Source organism: Hylobates moloch, unplaced genomic scaffold (genome assembly GCF_009828535.3).
Source record: "Hylobates moloch isolate HMO894 unplaced genomic scaffold, HMol_V3 SCAFFOLD_9, whole genome shotgun sequence".
NCBI lineage: Eukaryota > Metazoa > Chordata > Mammalia > Primates > Hylobatidae > Hylobates > Hylobates moloch.
This window is the reverse complement of record NW_026652284.1, coordinates 89,499,503-89,518,358: the sequence shown is the minus strand read 5'-3', so window position 1 is coordinate 89,518,358 and position 18,856 is coordinate 89,499,503. Positions and strand designations below refer to the sequence as shown.

At 36.9% G+C, this 18,856-nt stretch overlaps 1 protein-coding gene across 1 annotated transcript in view; it reads right to left on the bottom strand.

The window, feature by feature from the left end:
- Nucleotides 1-212: 212 nt before the first annotated feature.
- The window catches only part of TRHR (thyrotropin releasing hormone receptor), a 36,060-nt gene continuing 17,416 nt past the window's right edge, over nucleotides 213-18,856 (bottom strand). The window contains exon 3 of the mRNA XM_032758487.1: nucleotides 213-2,721. Within this exon, the coding sequence (XP_032614378.1) occupies nucleotides 2,314-2,721 (408 nt within the window). The 3' untranslated portion in view covers nucleotides 213-2,313. The remainder of the gene's footprint in view (nucleotides 2,722-18,856) is intronic.

The following is an 18,856-nucleotide window of genomic DNA, read 5'->3' as shown; positions in this document are numbered from 1 at the left end:
TAAAATGGCATTTGCTTTAGAGTTAAAACACTATGAACTGAGTTCTTATGGATTTCCCATGTGGTCTAAAACTAACAGATTTTTGAGAAATAACTTTTTAAAAATAAAAGTGGAAGAATTCAGCCCATACATTAAATTTCCAAAGATAAGAAGAGCATCTTTGTATTCTGTGTATATCATGTTAAACTAATTGTATTTTTTAGCACCTGATATAATCATTCTGCAAAACCCGTAACTTTTTATTGATTACGAATTAGGTCACAGGAATACTGGTCTAATCATCAGAGAAATCACAGCCATAGTGAAATTGTGATGAAGAAAATGTTGATTGACTACCTACCAGCATACCTGAGACATAGTAGATGCTCAATGATATTAGTTCCTTTCTGTAATGAAAAAATCTCATGTATTCCAGTCCCCTTTTTTACCAATTTATGAACATGTGGGTATGTGTTTATAAACACACATGTGCTTGTGTGATTTGGGGTTGGGTCACTATGGTGCTCTATTTATATGATGCCAAGATTAATATTTATACCAGAACAAAAAGTCAGTTAACATAGATTGCTTACTGTCATACAGGTAGGGTTTTAGGGTATTTCCTGCAAATATTTGCTTGCATTCATTTACTGTTATAGTAACAGGATAAAAATGTCTTGCTGGAGTAGATAAGGCCAATTTTCAAAAAAAAGCATACTCTAGAATGAGGTTCTGGATAGCAGATTCTCCATGAAACAGCACATAAAAACAAGTTTCAGAAGTAGAATGGTGTATTCTTCATTAAGAAGATGGGGAGGCGTAATTATTATTAGCAATTAGGTTCTAGAAAAGTCCATAAAATAGGGATATAGGCTGGAGAGGAAAAGTGACAGCCTACGGGCGTGTAAAGGTATGGGTACTTTTTGATCTACTCATTAAAAATCAGTGACTACTGAACCATCACCAAGGGCAATTTTTGCCCTTGGAGATTCTGGTTGGCCAAATCTCAGTAGGTAAGAGATTCAGGTAGGAACTGACAAGTGTCCTGGACAGATTCATTCACGAGTCTCCAATAATCACTGGAATAGCAGATGTCAGTCATAAATATAAAGATGACATACTGATAATATGATGAAATCAGTTTTAACTCTGCTGAAAATAAAGCCAACAGAATTTTGCATTGCTTTTAGAATCTGTAAATAAAATATCACTAGCATTTTAGAAAAACAAAAAAAGAACCTACAAACGACAAGCAGATAGGAAAGAAAGACAATTGCAGCCAAAGTAAAATCCGTAGACTACAATTCTCAGTGGGAGCTCTTCATCTGGAAGAGGGATACCAGGATTTTGGCTGACTTAGAATAACAATGAAGCTTTTGAGAATGTTTCAGACTTTTGAGCTAGATTTTGCTTGAATGATTTGCTTGACATGGCTGAGTAGTTTATAAACAAGAATGTTCAAAAAGATTTTCTTGCTTAAAAGCATCATGAGAAGAGGCAAAATCTAATTCTAAATACTTTTGACTATACTTTTCAAATTTAATTGTATGTTAGTTTGTATCTTCACAGTTACTTAATCTGGGTTTTTACCTTTTTCCACCCATCATGTGGGAGGCTGGAAGAGTTGATAAGAGTTGGATTTATCTTAAAATCTACATTTCTCCTTAATTAATAATTTCAGATATTTTGAGGTTTATTTTACATTAAAGTTGATTGATGATTATCTACCTTCTAAGATATAAAAATCATCTCAGAATTTTATAAACATTATGGCAGTTTTTAAAATACAGTTAACATGTATGTCTAAAATCTTATTTTTACTCAATAAATAAAATGTTTCTGTAGTATTTTTCCCTTTAATTTCAGATATCCATGAACTAGCCCTGTACTATGTTAAAATGAATACTAAATGCAAACATTTAAAAATCTGCATGTTGTCAAATTATCGAATGTATAAATAAATTAGGGGAGTTGAAAAGTGACATTTGATAAGGTTACTATGAATAATGTAAATTGATGTCTAGATTTTATTGAAACTCTATAAGTTCAGAAAATACGGTGAATTTCTTAAGTTAAATGAAAAGGACTAAACTTTAAGTTTCCATCATTTAGCTATTTCACAGATCTGCTCCATTTTTAGTGATACTAGTTTGTAAGAAGGAAAGTCTGAGTCATCCTCATGGGTTAAAGTATCTAGGGCCAGGACTTGTTAGAGCATTGACAAAGACTGATCTGCTCTGTCTTCACATATGACTATTGGCCATGTTCTCCCTTTTGTTGATGACTGCACAGATTCTCATTTTCTTTGTCATCCATTTTCTTCTAATTCATGAATCAACTTTGGCTAAAGGATACCTCAGAAGCCAAGCAGGTGTCATCAAAAGACACTTTTGTGGCAGACAGGTGAGTGTCAGTGACAGTGATATCATCAAGCTCTGTGCTGAAATGGTCTGACTCCTTGATGACACTGTAATTTAGGGCCACACTGTAGTTAGCAGGTTTCTCTGTTGGCTTCTGCTTGCAGTTGCAGAGCTTTCTGAAGGCTGCACGGAATTTCTGGGACATGAGATTGTAAATCACCGGGTTGATGGCACTGTTGAGATAAATGCAAATTCTGCAAAAGAGCAAAAACCAATTTTCTTGGAAAGGACTGGAGAGAAATGAGTTGACAACCACAAGAGTCCTGTAGGGCATCCATAAAAGGGCAAACAGAATTACAACCACTGCCAGCATCTTGGTGACCTAGGGAGAAATAGAGAGAAATGCTGTACAAACACAAATGAAAACAAAACAAAACAAAACACCCTTTCTTCTCTCACCCAAACCTTTAGTTCCCAAAATGTAGTCTGAGACAAGGAGTTAGATGCAGGTCATTTATTGGGGAGGTGATCCCAGGAAGCAGGATTAAGGGTTATTAATTAGAATGCTATAGACAAGGAAAAGCCAAAGTAGGGTGTGTTATTGAGATAGCTCCCCCCGTAGCCAACTCTGGCTCAAGTAATGCAATTGAGAATTATCTGTCAGAAGTAAGAGAATGAATGCCAGTGTCCATTCATTAAAGGATATTGTTAAGGACTTTAACTCCTGTGTACTTCCAGGATTCTCTTGCCTGAAAACTCCTAGGGCCTTTAGAGAGACACTTGAGACCAAGAAGAGGAGAGACAAATGGTACAGTGGATGCCTGAAGTGGGATATTTCCCACTGCAGGAACCATCTACTGCAGCTATGGCTGAAATCAGTCTTGTAAGAGGATGTTAGCACAGGGCACCAAAAGTGTCTGTGGCAAGCATTAGGAGACTTAGGGTCAAATCCCTTCTTTACTTACCCTATGTGTGGCCTAAGAAATTATCTTAACGTATCTTATAGCTCATCTGTAAAATGGAGCCAACATTGCCCTCCTAAATCAAATGAGGTAACAGTGCATGAAAAGAATAATGCAAAAAAGCCAGTGTTTATTGAATGTTTAGTGACTGCTATGTGCCAGACACTATCCAAGGTGTCTGTTATTTGCTATCATGTTTAAGAAGTTTTAAACCTCCTAAAATAGGTATTGTACCCACTACTTTTTCAAATTAGAAAACAGGTACAGAGGCTGTTAAGTACTTTGGTGGAAGCTGTAGAGTCTTGGGGCCGGGATTAGTATCCAAGTGAGCTTGAATTCAAAGCTTTTGCACTCTTTCAGGTTAAAGGGAAGTGAAAGAGAGAGAAAGCAAATGCTGGAATTTTACCTAATGCTGAAGCCACTCCTAAGTATAAGCAATGCACAGGAAGTAAGACAATAGGTAGGATGAGGTCAATATCCCAGATTGCTCACTGGTCACTGAGCTTCATTCTGACTCAATGCATGTAGGATATTAAGGCTACATATTTTACCACTAGGAGTAGAAAAATTGTTCAGTGAGAATATGTGATTTCACATTGGTTCATATAATACCAAGTAAGACATTCCAGAGATTCTGACTTCTTTTAGAGCCAAAGAGGGTCTACTTAGCAAAGGGGTTAACTGAAACATGATTTTTCCTAAGTGGACTTTAAAATATATATATAAGTAAATAATTGGTCATAGGAAATCAAAGTGATAAATGTTCTAAGCTTTGGAAGGAGTTGTAGTGATTATCATCTTCACTGTCATCATCACCATGATCTTTGTCATTATGAACCATATCCCTGCCTTTATTCTCTGCTTGGTACTCCAGGCACTCTGAAATCAGATCACTGCTTCACACTTGTCAACATTCTCCGACTCCCTGTCAGGGGTAAAGCATCCTACATTGAAATACCTAGTTTAATTTATAATTAGATCTATACCATCACATTTTAGTCCTTTAAGATGGCCCAGGTGATCTGAAAAATGCCATATAAACATTATCTTATTTAATGCTTATAGTAATTCCATGAGTAAGCTAGTATTCTTTTCATTTTGCATATGAAGAAATTGAGGTTTAGGTAATTTATATGATTTGTCTATAGATACATGAGTAGTAAGTGACAGAGCTGTGATTCAAATCTGTCTACTTAAGACAAAGGTCATGCTGCTTCCTTTATACTTTGCCCTTTCCATGAACGTTTCTTGCGTTTTCAGTAACATTTCTATTATGTTATTTCCATTATGATCACCCAAACACTTAACTTCTTCAATTATAAACCAAACAACACTTACTGCTGCTAAATTTCAGAAGAAAGGTTGAATTTCATCTACCTTTTTCTTTCCCTACAACTGTTAGGTAAAATGTTGAATCCACAAGTAACATCTACTTGCCTCTTTTCACTGAATGTCAGTGAAGGGAGCAACTTTCATTGTGTTGGAGAAGAGCCACCTGTTTCAAGGTTAGTATCTCTCCTGTGCATTTCCACAGTGCCTCCAGGCATACTTTGACATCATTCCCAAACATTTCATTGCAGTGACCTATACTTGTTCATCTCTCCAATAAATAGTAAACTCCTTCAGGGTATGGGTAAATTTCTTCATTTCCCTACTCTCAGGGATTTAGTGCACTATGTGACACAAAGTGGCCCTAAGAAAAAACTTGAATACATTCAGGCATGGAAGGAATTAGTTTAAAATATGTAACCATAGGTCTAAGAAGAAAAGAGAGAAGAATCAAATAGACACAACAAAAACTGATAAAGGGGATATCACCACTGATCCCACAGAAATACAAACTACCATCAGAATATACTATAAACACCTCTACGCAAATAAACTAGAAAATCTAGAAGAAATGGATAAATTCCTGGAGATATACACCCTCCCAAGACTATACCAGGAAGAAGTTGAATCCTTGAATAGACCAATAACAGGCTCTGAAGTTGAGGTAATAATTAATAGCCTACCAACCAAAAAAAGTCCAGGACCAGATGGATTCACAGCCAAATTCTACCAGAGGTACAAGGAGGAGCTGGTACCATTCCTTCTGAAACTATTCCAATCAATAGAAAAAGAGGGAATCCTCCCTAACCCATTTTATGAGGCCAACATCATCCTGATACCAAAGCCTGGCAGAGACACAACAAAAAAAAGAGAATTTTAGACCAATAGCCCTGATGAACATTGATGCAAAATTCCTCAATAAAATACTGGCAAACCGAATCCAGCAGCACATCAAAAAGCTTATCCATCATGATCAAGTGGGCTTCATCCCTGGGATGCAAGGCTGGTTCAACATACTAAAATCAATAAACGTAATCCAGCATATAAACAGAACCAACGACAAAAATCACATGATTATTTCAATAGATGCAGAAAAGGCCTTTAACAAAGTTCAACAGCACTTCATGCTAAAAACTCTCAAATTAGGTATTGATGGGACATATCTCAATAAGAGCTATTTATGACAAACCCACAGCTAATATCATACTGAATGGGCAAAAACTGGAAGCATTCCCTTTGAAAACTGGCACAAGACAGGGATGCCCTCTCTCACCACTCCTATTCAACATAGTATTGGAAGTTCTGGCAAGGGCAATCATGCTGCTATAAAGACACATGCACACGTATGTTTATTGCAGCACTATTCACAATAGCAAAGACTTGGAACCAACCCAAATGTCCATCAATGATAGACTGGATTAAGAAAATGTGGCACATATACACCATGGAATACTATGCAGCCATAAAAAATGATGAGTTTATGTTCTTTGAGTTTGTTCATTCTCAACAAACACCATGTGGCACATATACACCATGGAATACTATGCAGCCATAAAAAAGGATGAGTTCATGTTCTTTGAGTTTGTTCATTCTCAACAAACTATCGTAAGGACAGAAAACCAAACACCACATGTTCTCACTCATAGGTGGGAATTGAGCAATGAGAACACTTGGACACAGGAAGGGGAACATCACACACTGGGGCCTGTCATGGGGTGGGGGGAGGGGGGAGGGGCCTGTCATGGGGTGGGGGGAGGGGGGAGGGATAGCATTAGGAGATATACTTAATGTAAATGACCAGTTAATGGGTGCAGCACACCAACATGGCAAATGTATACATATGTAACAAACCTGCACTTTGTGCACATGTACCCTAGAACTTAAAGTATAATAATAATAATATGTAACCATGATAATTTACTGTGCTTTAATACTCTGCTTTATTGTTAGAGAGTTTTTGCAAGAATATATTATTTAAAATTTTTAAACTCTCTTAAATGGAGATTAGGTCAATTAATAAAATGAGTCCTTAATACATTTCAGTTTTTTGTTAAATGTTAAGGAAATGTGAAAAGGAACAAATAATGTTTCTAGTATTTACCCAGAGGAAACTATACCTCCTGTGAGGTTTCAGAGAGTATGTTTAATCCTACTCATGCCTTTTTTTTAGTTAATTTCAAATTTTTTATTTAGTTTAATCACTTTTTTAAATGTTCACAAGTTTTTACCGTAGCTGTAGCTTGGATTTTAACAGCTCTTATTCAGTATAAAGAACAAACACTTACAAAAGAAATATCCTGAAGATCGTCTTTTATACTCATGTAATTTCATCGTGGTTTTTGAAATTTTATTTCCGCTATTATTCCTTATCCTGAGAATGTGACATAAATGTAGATTTGAAATACATCTTAAGAACCTCATTGTTTTTAAGCATTGACGTTTTTGACAGAGTAGCGCATAGGGTGTATGGTGATATGAAAGACAGCTTCTTTACAGCAGCCTCTGCCCTAAGATTTAAAGGTCCTTGAGAAATAGCATGACACAATCTTTGAGTAAAAATGATCCTATACTATACTTTCGATTGGGAAGGAATCTATCCATCCATTCTAAGTTATGCATTTGCATCCCTACTGTGTATCAGTCAATGTTCTGGTTCTTGATTTGACAGTGATCCAGAGAGACATGGAAATGCATTCATGTACCTTAAATCTGATGAACAATTATAATACAATGTGACAACTGCTAATATACAGAGGAGTGTTTTGGTTCTAAAAGAACCCTTGATATAAACTTGGGGTTGAGAAGTCATTAGCAGGGGCTTTCTGGTCCAGTCAAAATCTTAAGATAAAGAGAGACGAGAAGACTGTTCTTGCAGAGATAAGTATGTGCGACAATCTGGAAGTGTAACAGTGGGTATATCATGGGACTAGAAGTAATTTAATGTGCAAATTCCAGTTGCAGACCATGTAATGAAGTGGCACTATCTCTTTTTCTAGTAATCTTGTGGAAACCACTACAAAGCCATTACTTTTATATGATAAAGTGATGTCTCACTCCGTGGAGTGCTTGCCTTCCATTCCTTCTGTCTTCCCTACAGAAAGAGAGATACAGCTGCGAAAAGGGGTACAGGCATATTGAGTTCTGAAAATGTCGGCTCTGTGGAGCCATTTTAGTCAACACAGAAGCAGGTAGCCATTTTTGTAGAGTGTGTTGAAGGCAAGCAAAAGAGATTGCAAAAACTAATGGATTAAAATTTAGTATTTAGAGAGCGATCTTACCGGCAGAGATAGTTGAGGAAAAGGGTAGATGAGAACAGGAGGGTCTAGGCTTGATGCCTTGTCCTTGGCCACCCTAGCTAAGTGTTATCTTCTTTGTGAATATCAGCTGGAAATTTTGATACCAAACTCTGCTATATGTCTTTAAGTCTACACTGTATTTAAATATGTAGAATAAGTGGCATAAACCTCTCACAAAAGTTTGGATTCAGTCCTTCTCAACACACCCTTTTGTCATCTTTATAAAGCCTCTAGAGAAGCATCCTATTCAGGGAGTTATCTTTTATAAATGTGAATTGGACAGATTTCTTTTTTTTTTGAGACGGAGTCTCGCTCTGTCACCCAGGCTGGAGTGCAGTGGCGCGATTTCGGCTCACTGCAAGCTCCGCCTCCTGGGTTCACGCCATTCTCCTGCCTCAGCCTCTCCGAGTAGCTGGGACTACAGGCGCCCGCCACCACGCCCGGCTAATTTTTTTTGTATTTTTAGTAGAGATGGGGTTTCACCGTGGTCTCGATCTCCTGACCTCGTGATTCGCCCACCTCGGCCTCCCAAAGTGCTGGGATTACAAGCGTGAGCCACCGCGCCCAGCCTGGACAGATTTCTTATTGCTAAAATTAAGATTATAGTTCCTCAAGAGGGCTATGTATGCATTTCAACCCTGCCTATGTGTGCTGCATGGAAGAAACAGGCTAATTGGGTTGTCTCTTCTAGCATGCTTATGAATCTTCTATTACTAACTACTATTATTGTAACTACTGCTATGACTCTTACTACAAGTTCCAAAACTATTAGCTAACATCTGTATATTGCCTTTTTGTTTTTAGAATAGTATTAGATTTATAGAAGAGTTGTAAACACAATGCAGACAGTTTCTATATACCCCACAGCAAAGTCCTTCTATTATTCACCCCTTGCATTAGTATGGTAGATTAGTCACAATTAGTAAATCCATGTCAATAATTTTTATATGGAGTTAGTTAGCTCCATGCTTTATTCAGATTTCCTTACATTTTACCCGAAGTCCTGTTTCTGTTCCAGGATCCCATCCAGAATACCACGTTATCTTTAGTTGTCACAGCTCCTTAGGTTCTTCTGGGCTGGGACAGTTTCTCTAACTTTCATTGTTTTGATGGTCTTGATAGTTTTGAGGAACACATTATGTATTGTATAGAATGCACTTTAAGTTGAGGTTGGCTGATGTTTTTCTCATAGTTAGACTGGAGTTATGAATTTCTGAGAGGAAGGCCACAGGAGTGACATGCTATTCTCAACATAACATATCAACCATTCTCTCTTGAACCTGCTCCAAACAGGCTTGCCAGAATGGGAGAAGATGTGAAGTTAGCAGTAGTAAACATATCTTTTGAGAATTTTACTGGAAGAGGACAATTAGGGAAACTGTTCTAGAATAGTGAATAGTCCAGTGCACAGTGTGGGGGTGGCCTCATCTTAAGCATATCCACAGAATCATTTTTAAAACATCTGCCTCTTTTATTTCTTAGTCACACATTTAAGAGATCAAGAAAGTGCATGAGACAATGACACCTTTCTCATCAATGCTCCAAATCCTGAGTGGAGTTCTGAAAGTTTCTGAATTCTCTGAAATTAACAAAGTTCTTTTATTGTAATTGAACCATTTTGAGCTCATATTCCTCTGAAATTTGTAGGACAAGTGTTATCATTACCATTTCATTGATGAGAAAGTAAAAACTGAGCTTAGAGAAGCAGAGAAATAAAGCAATACAGCTTATACATGTAAGTATCAAAGCTAGCTACTGAACCAAGGTTTTCTGAGTGTAGCTCTCATTTTCTTTCCAGAGAATCACAAAAATCAACATAAATAGTTGAAGAATTTTAATCACTGTAAATATTGCTTATGAACTATTTGAAAGACATAATATTGTTGTCAGAAATCATTGGTAACTATGGAATCGTGGGGGTTTTGCCCCGAACAGGAGTGCTACATTCAGAAAGCACTGATTAGGAAGAAGAAAGATTTCATAACAAGGAAGACAGAACTCCTTCATACTCATCTATTTCCTGGGAGGGAAAAAAGGAAAATTAAAAATGCAAAAATAATCAAATTTTAAAAATGAAAACTTTTATTTCTTTGGCCACAGCCTAGTTAATAGTATGCCATTTATTAGGTTCTGTTTGCATAGTATCTGGGGACATTTTGATTATTTGTCAGAGATTAGCTTATTAGTTTGCCTAGGGAATCTTAAGGATTTGATTCATACCTCAATTCCCTAGAAGTTTTAGTCGAAATTTTTGTACTGATTCAGAAAAAATTCTGAGTTTTGATTCTATATATGATTCAGAAAAAATTCTGTGCATGCTCATGGGTCTTGCTAATATCTGGATACTCTTGCTTTGGAGATAAAAGCTGTGGCTTTGTCCTTCTATGTTTTTTGAATGACAATATGTAGTAGGTATAGAAGAAAGAGTTGGAATTTGCATTCAGCATCTTGGATTCACAGTCCTATTCTGCCTCTGAAGATCCTGAGCAGGTCATATGACTTTTGTCTGAAGCTTATCTAAATTCCAGGGCAATCTTAAGTTGTGAAAAAGCTCTGTTAGTACTAAAAAGCAAAGTCATATACCAGATGGTGACAACCTTATCATTAAACTTGTATTTGAAGACTATCTATCTCTTTTATAATGAGTGATTTTCAAGAGCATTATAAGCAGATAACTTTAATTTGTGAATAGACACTTCATCAATTTTGGATCCCACTTTGTATAATGCCAAAACACTTTTTTGGCTTCATTCACAAAGTAAATCAACAAAAAACCTTCACTTCATCTCTACTGCACAAAAGGTTGGGAGAAGTCTTTAGTACATATGCCTGGCACATAAGTACTCAAAGCACAGTTAAATTATTATTGAGTAAATATGTATTTTTCACAAATGTTAAAATATAATTATGGAGTTATGCATTGATTTAGAATTCTTTAAATTAGCAAAAATATGCTAGTTCTTGTATTTCTTCTGGCTGGAATACTCTCATTTTCAGAAATATACTTCTTTCTGGAAATATTTTCTTATTAATGAATACAAAACATTTAGTCTTTAATATTCGAATGCCATTCTTCACAGGGCAACAATACATTCTGTGCTTGGACTCTGCCCATGTTCTCCAGTATTTCTGAATATTAACAAAGTGTCCTGTAACTGGGAATATTTTACTCTCAGATGGCCCTCAGCAAAGTGATCAATGACTATTTAAATTTTGTTACAATAATTGGGCCAGCTGAATGAACTTGACATGATAACTAAACAAATCTGAATTTAGCTGAGCTTCCACACTAATTGGAAGCTCTGGGAATTTCTTCTTGCAGATTATTCTGTTTTGTTTTTACTTATCTCTGGACATACAGTTTTTTGTTGTTTTGTTTTGTTTTGTTTTTTTGAGATGGAGTTTTACTCTGTCGCCCAGGCTGGAGTGCAGTGGTGTGATCTTGGCTCACTGCAAACTCTGCCTCCTGGGTTCAAGCGATTCTCCTGCCTCAACTCCCAAGTAGCTGGGATTCTATGCGTGCACCACCGTGTCTGCTAATTTTTGTATTTTTAGTGGAAACGGGGTTTTACCATGTTGGCCAGGCTGGTCTCGAACTCCTGATCTCAAGTGATTCACCAGCCTTGGCCTCCCAAAGTGCTGGGATTACAGGCGTGAGCCACCACACCCAGCTGACATTCAGTTTTTAAAAGACATTTATAATCAATGTGGGGTGCTTCATATCATGGAGTGAGATCATTGATGGGGCTTAAAAGTTGAATGATGGGGCTACAAAAGGGCTTGACATCAACTTGTCAGTTACTGTGTAATAAAAGTGAATAAAGGCTGAGTGATGATTCATGGTGGGGAGACTATGGACTGACATACTCTGTGTTGTGCATCACTTGTGGATTTCTTGCCAAGAAGCCACCCAGGGATGCTAATGCATAGGTTCTTGACTTCTCTTGTCAAGTACTGAACCTAAATGTTTCATTCAGGATAGCCTTTCTGGCAAGCATTATGGAGTGTTTTCTGGTCTCTATTCTGATTAAAAATGCTCAAGAAAATATTAGCAGGGATTCACAATAGAGAAACTTTGGTTGTATCTGATAAGGCTTGAGGAAATAGAAGAAGGGCTAAAGAAAAAAAAGGTGACATAGGATTTTTATTTTTGTTTTTCTCATAGACAAGGTATCGATGTCACCCAGGCTGGAGTACAGTGGTGTAATCATAGCTGACTGTAAACTTGAACTCCTAGGCTCAAGCAATCTTCCCATCTTGGTCTACCAAAGTGCTGGGATTATAGGTGACAGTCACTGTACCCAGACAGGATTTTTAAAATATAAGTTTATAAGTGTGGCACATCCAGTGAAATGGGAAAAAAAGTTTTTTATTCACAATTCTAGAGTGTGCTGAGAAAGATAGGTGGGGTTATTTTATGAGCAAGACATTTGAGGGGACAGGAAACTATATCTCAGGGGGGCTGCATGCACCAGTAGGGGCATGAGCTGACACTGTCTTCAGGCGGATATCATAGCACAGATGACAGTAGGAGTTACAGGATGACATAAAGCTATGTAGAATATGACATGACCCTTCCTCTGTGACACCTTCAATTCTCTAGGAAAATAACTTAGCATAACCAAATGCAAATGTGAAGGTACTTCCAGTGGAAAATCAACAGAGCTCTGCTTCTCACTCTGATGTGGGATGAACCCTCAAAGCCTTGTACTTTCTTTCAAGAAGAAAGTTAGAGAGAGGCACACACACATGAAGAGTGGGAAAAGTGATGGGACTTTGAGCTGTCCTGGTTAGTGGAACTGGGGTTCAATGTTAAGCTGCACCAACATTTCTCAGTGTAAGAGAGGCTCCAAGTGATAGTGAGCCTTGCATTCTGAGAATCAATGACAGTCCATATGAGACAGGAACTATGCAGTGCTTTCTGAACATATTTTAATCTAGAATGGAAAAAACTAGATGAAAATTGAAGGTATTCTAATCTAAGTAATAGGAATTCACAGATTAAAGGAAGAAAGATAATTAAAATATATGAAATACTTAGTATGCACCAGGCAAGGTGCTTGGTATATTCTTCATAACGGCCCTACTTTTTTTTTTTTATTATACTTAACCTTAATGGCCCTACTTTTTATCTGCATTTTACAGAGGATAAGACTGATGTCAGAAAGTTCATATGCTGGTGATCAAAAGCCACACTTTTGATGCATTGGTATATCAAAGTGATATATTGGACTCCAACATCATCTTTTTCTCTTTACTATTATGCATTGAATTTTGGGAAGGAATATTTTTCCTGAAATTTGAAAAACCTAAAAACAAAACTTGGGCTTAAAGGTTGGAATTGGTGGAGGTCATATGTGGGAGGGGAGCAGGGAGAATGAAAAACTAACTCTTATTTCTACACAAGAGTTTATGCCTATTGCACCTAACAAAGATATTCCTATTCACACTGTGATACTAAGTCCTTATGGAACATATTTTTTAAATGTTTCTGATTTCAGGGTTCTTCTTTGAAGAATGGAAAACAGCTGTGTGCTAGGTAAGATTTGCATCTAGACTTGAGGATTAGATGTAACACTTCCTGCAATACTAGCAACTATTGTAGTGCTAAGGTTTCAGTATTGATTGTGGAGTCTGGTAATCATGAGTGATGAGAGGTTGGCCTTTCTCCTATTGCTTGGATGTTTTCTTGTTCACAGGAGGTGAATATTTGAAAACACACTGAGAAAAACTCACCTGGCAGAATTTGGATTCAAATTACAGTAACATCTAAATTTAGAAAATAAAATGTCATTTTGAATTCTTTTATGAGCCATGCTGGAAAAATGCTACCGTTGATCTGCCATGGGCTGAGTTTGCTATTTAGCCTGTTCTGAGTATTCTTTCTTCTAGGTATATTACTGGTAAATAGCTAAGCCTGTGGAAAAGTCTGCCCTAATATAGCTTGCTTTAATTTTCTTAACTTTGCTCTCTAGGGTATATGGTTACCTCTCCTGGTTATATTTTCATTTGGAACTAGTTTTTAGGAATTCTAATTGGGCATCTTGGCTGGCTCTGAGCTGCTAGCTGTAACACTTCTCTGAAGACACTGATCTTTCCCAAGGGAGATATTTCACAGCCTCTTTTCTCCCTTGTGCTTCTCTGGCTATACACCTGGTAGGGGTGACACTGTAAACAGAGACACAGATAAGTGATTCCTCAGCTGCTTACCCAGTAGGGGCTGGGAAATCAAAGGGGATATTTTAAAATGTAGAATGCAAATGACGGAGAAGGAGAGAGGTGATGGTGATCCTTAAATAGAAGTAAAATTCTCAGAGCTCCCAGATTTTTAAGAGGGCACTTAGTTGTCTTGCTTCTAAAAATCTTGGACAAAGTCCCTCATCGTAGAGCTGGGAGCACCTGGGAGGCATCGGACTCCTTCTCCACCTGTGTCTCTCCCAAGGGAGACAGCCTGTACTATGCTCAGGCCTGGAGTTACAGAGCTAATTTTCTAGCTGTCCTAAAAGAACTCATACAGTCAGCCAAGGGATAGGCACATTTTCTTTCCTTCAGCAAACCATAAATTCAACCTTTTCCACTGATTTTAGCTTTCTGATCAACTAAACATGATACTCAAAATCAGAAGCCTTGGTTTTAAGTTTCAGCTTTACAAACCATTGCTACTCGAAGATTTTTGAGCCTTAATGTCTGCATTTAATGTGTGAAAATATAGGCATGAGGATTCATTACAAGGAGAACATAAAAACACATTGTAATATGTACTATACCTTTCTAATATAAGGGGCTGTTATATTCTTTATCTTGTCTTGAAATCTGCATCCTTGATAAGAGGTGCCAGCTTTATCACTCTGTGTTAACGTAGCAGTCTGAATGGAGTTTCTTTGCACTTATCTGGTTCTTCACTACTTGACTAAAAACATAATTTGAGCCTACAAACCATGCTGGCCCTGGCTATGAGTTCCAACATTCAACACAGATGATTACTGCATCAGAGTCTCTTTTGGATGATATGGTCAGGGTTGGTTTGTAGTATTAGTATAGTGATGAAGGGGACAGGCTATGGAGGCAGACCTAGCTGGAATCTAAATCTAGTTCTGCCACTTACTATCTGTATGGTGTTGGATAAGACATTTCACCCTTGTAAGCCTCAGTATATACGTCTGTGAAATACAAAGAGGTATGAAGAATAAATGAGGTAGTTTAGGTAATGCACCAGCATAGGGTATGGTTCTCAATAAAAGACAGCTAAGTTTCCATAATTTAAGGGGATGAGATTTCCCATCACTGGGGAAAGGTGTAGTATTTAACCAAATGACAGATAAAGCCTTTGATAATAAATAATAATAATATCCTATTGAACACTTTATATTTTAAACACAGAACCAGGGACTTTATTGAATTATTTAACTTTTATAGTATTTCTGAGGCAGGTATTCCATTCTCTTTATTATATAATTGAAGAAAAACAGATTCTGAGACATTAATAATTCTGGAGAGTGGTAGATACTAATCCTTCTTCAAGTTACTTTCCCTCATGTCTCCCTGTTTATTCATTTGTGCTAATAGTCACAATTGAAAGGATCCTGTTCCTTCGTTGGCTTACTTATGTATTGTCTCTCATTATTCCATAGAATGATGCCTCCTTGAGGGTTGCCACTCCTCTACCTGCAAAGGGCAACATGAGGCTCTGGCATTTAGTAGGTGCAATAAACATTGAGGAAATGAATGAATAAACAAATGAGAAAAACAGTTCATGAATGCTAGTCTAAGTCCTGCCTCTGTGGAGTTCCATGTTGCCATTTTACATTTCCATTCCTAATCACAAATGTCATTATTATATCGTGTCTGGTTTCTTTCCTGGTATGTAAAAGGGCAGGATATGTATTGCATATTTTTATCTCTAACTTTTAAAACAAGTTTGGCATCAAAAATACTTGCATTTAAAAATTAGAATCAATGTATAAAGATTCCTTCTCGGAAAAGGACATGATTGATAGGGCAGAATGCAATTACAGTGAAGAAAATTTTTTCGGGGAACAGTCTGTTATTCTGTAGAAATAAAGAATTATTGGCTATTTGTTATGAAGAACTTAGGAAAAATAAAGAGCTAAGGGAATGCTAACTCAATATGATTTATGCTAAGTTTATTTCCTATTACTGAATATTGATCGGCACTATGTTAATATATACCAACCTAAAATGGGATTTGCCTCCAAAAGATACAAAGCTCAGTTTGACAGGTATTCTCGCTCTGTCCTATCTGTCAGCTGTCACATTCAATCTTTTGTTGCTCCTCCTTCACTCATGAAGTTGTAGAAGGCTATTTCTCATGATGCCACTCTGCATCTTTAGATTATAAATTGGTATTTTTAGGGCTCCAACATAAGCCTGAAATAAGCAGGCTCCAACATAACACAGAAAGCATTTTCTTTAGGAGATAAAGAGTTAAAATGAAGGCAGGGGATGCACTAGCTGCTAGTTTAGGCTGCCTGTAAAAAGCTTGATCTTTCCTGCATTTGGCAATTTTGTGGAATGCAAACATTTCTTTAATGTGTATTTATAATTTAGCTATTGAGCGATTATCATACACCAGTACAAGTGTATAATTATTTTCACAAATAAATTCTTTAGGAATGGCTCAGGAGTCAGCAAGCTTTTACTGTAAAGGGCTAGATAGTAAATATTTTAGCCTTTGTGGGCCATACAATCTCTGTCACAACTACTTAGCTCTGCCAGTGTAGTGAGAAAGCAGCCATGGTCAATAAATAAGGGAACAGGCATGGCTTTTTAAGTTCTACTAAAAATTTAATTAGGAAAACATATGGATTCAATGCAACAACATGCTCTGAAAATGGGCTGTTTATTTACTATCGCTGACTGCCCTATTTAAATTAGACCCCTCTCATTTCAGCATTTCATTATTTCCCTTATTTGCTTGATTTTTCTCTACTGTCTGACAGGTCACAACTTGATATAATATGGGCATTTTTTTTTATTCCATGTTTCCCCATTTCTCCTTAGAAAGATAGCTCCATGCAACAGGAATGTTTGTCATATTTATCCATTGCATGTTCCCAAGGTCTAAAAGAGTACTTGGGATTCAGAAATGTGCAAGTATTCAACATATTTTTGTGGAATGAATGAATGAATGAATTTAGTTGTCACACATGTAAGACAATGTTCCCTTTTTCTTGGGCAGATATAGCCTGTATCTCTGCACCTCATTTCTGAGAGTTCGTACCATTGGCAAGTGTGGGAGAAAGCAGAAAATAGTGTTGCCATCAAAGACTTTGGATTAGATTCTAGGAATTAGACTTTTTGCTCTTCCATTTTTTGAATGGGTGACCATGAGCTTAATATCACTAAATCTTATAGCACTCATCTTTAAAAATCACAGGATAAATTACACTTATGTCATAGATACAAATGAGATGATGTGTGAAAATCCCTTAGCACCACCATGCCTGGCACATATAACAGCTCAGTAATATTACCTATTATAAAGGTTAATTAACACATGGACACATATGCAAATGGGACAGATTATTTCCTGGATTATGTTGTTAGATAATCAGACATGTAATCTGTTGCATTAAATATATTTATTCAAGAGATGGGGTATTTCTATGTTGCTCAGGCTGCTCTTGAACTCCTGGGCTCAGGTGATCCTCCCACCTCAGCTTTCCAAGTAGCTGGGATTACAGGCATGAGCCCCAGTGCCCAGTTACCAAATGTGATATTAACTGAAGAATTTAAGCTAAAATATTTAAACAGTGATGCTTGAACTGGGATGGGGAAGTTTTGTGAGGGTTGTAGAAATCACTTGGGGGGATTTTCAAAACTCTCTGTGCTCTCTGAAGAGTCTGCAATGTTGCCTTATTTTTAGAATTTGTCTTGGGATGTACCTCTGCTACTGACGGGAAAATGTCCTGTTCTTCAGGGGTTTTGGGTGAAATAAATGTTGACAACAACAAATTTGCAATATATAAATTTACAAGGTATTATATTAAAATACAATACATTCAAATCTTCATAGTGACTATAAACATGGCAATAAATATAAAATATTGGCCAGGTAGTATACAAGGAAATCGCTACTCATTCCAAAGGCTTTTGTGCATACCATTTCCCCTAGCAGTACTACATAACAGTTTACCAAGATGTTTTACTTCTGAACGTAGACATTTCTATTTCTCTTTGGGAAAAATGGTTTTGTGAATTTTTCCTTGCTAAGCATCATTTTTCAAGTTGTCTTTATGATAAATTTTTGGTGCTTTTGAAAGAATATTTTATATTGCTCAGTGTTACTAAGCAACTTGACTCTAGCATTAATTTTTGGAATTGTGTTTGGTCACTTTCGCTGAAGAAGAAAGATGATCTTACTGAATATGTAGAATTCCGACTGTAATAATTTTCCACTGTAACTCTTTAAAGATAGTGGGCTACCTGGCAGTGGGCTTATATTTAGGAATCAGTTTGCAAAAGTCTAGTCTACCTTCCTTAAAGGCTACCAAGATGTTTCTAATGAGCACTAAAAATTATTTGAGATGATAATTCATTTCATCACAGCCCAAAAGTTTCTGTTTTTTGACTAATGACGCATATAAGAACATGAATTTTCTTTCTTCTGGTGCCTCAGTGTTCATGTTTTTTAAAAAATCAAGATTGCTTTCTCTACTTGTGGTATATGCATGGGCATTGGTCTGATTTAAAACATGTTAATGATGGGAACAATGAGCCTGGTATGATTAAATAACCTTTCCCGATTGATTATCCTGAGGAAGTGGATGGAATTGAGGAGGAGCAAGCAACAGAAACTGTTATTCATTAGCTTAAAAGCCATGATCAGGCAGTTTTCCACCTGCCTCAGTTTTGGGTCTGCATTGGATTTCCAGTGGCTGACACAGACTTCTTGAGTTGGGAGAGCTCC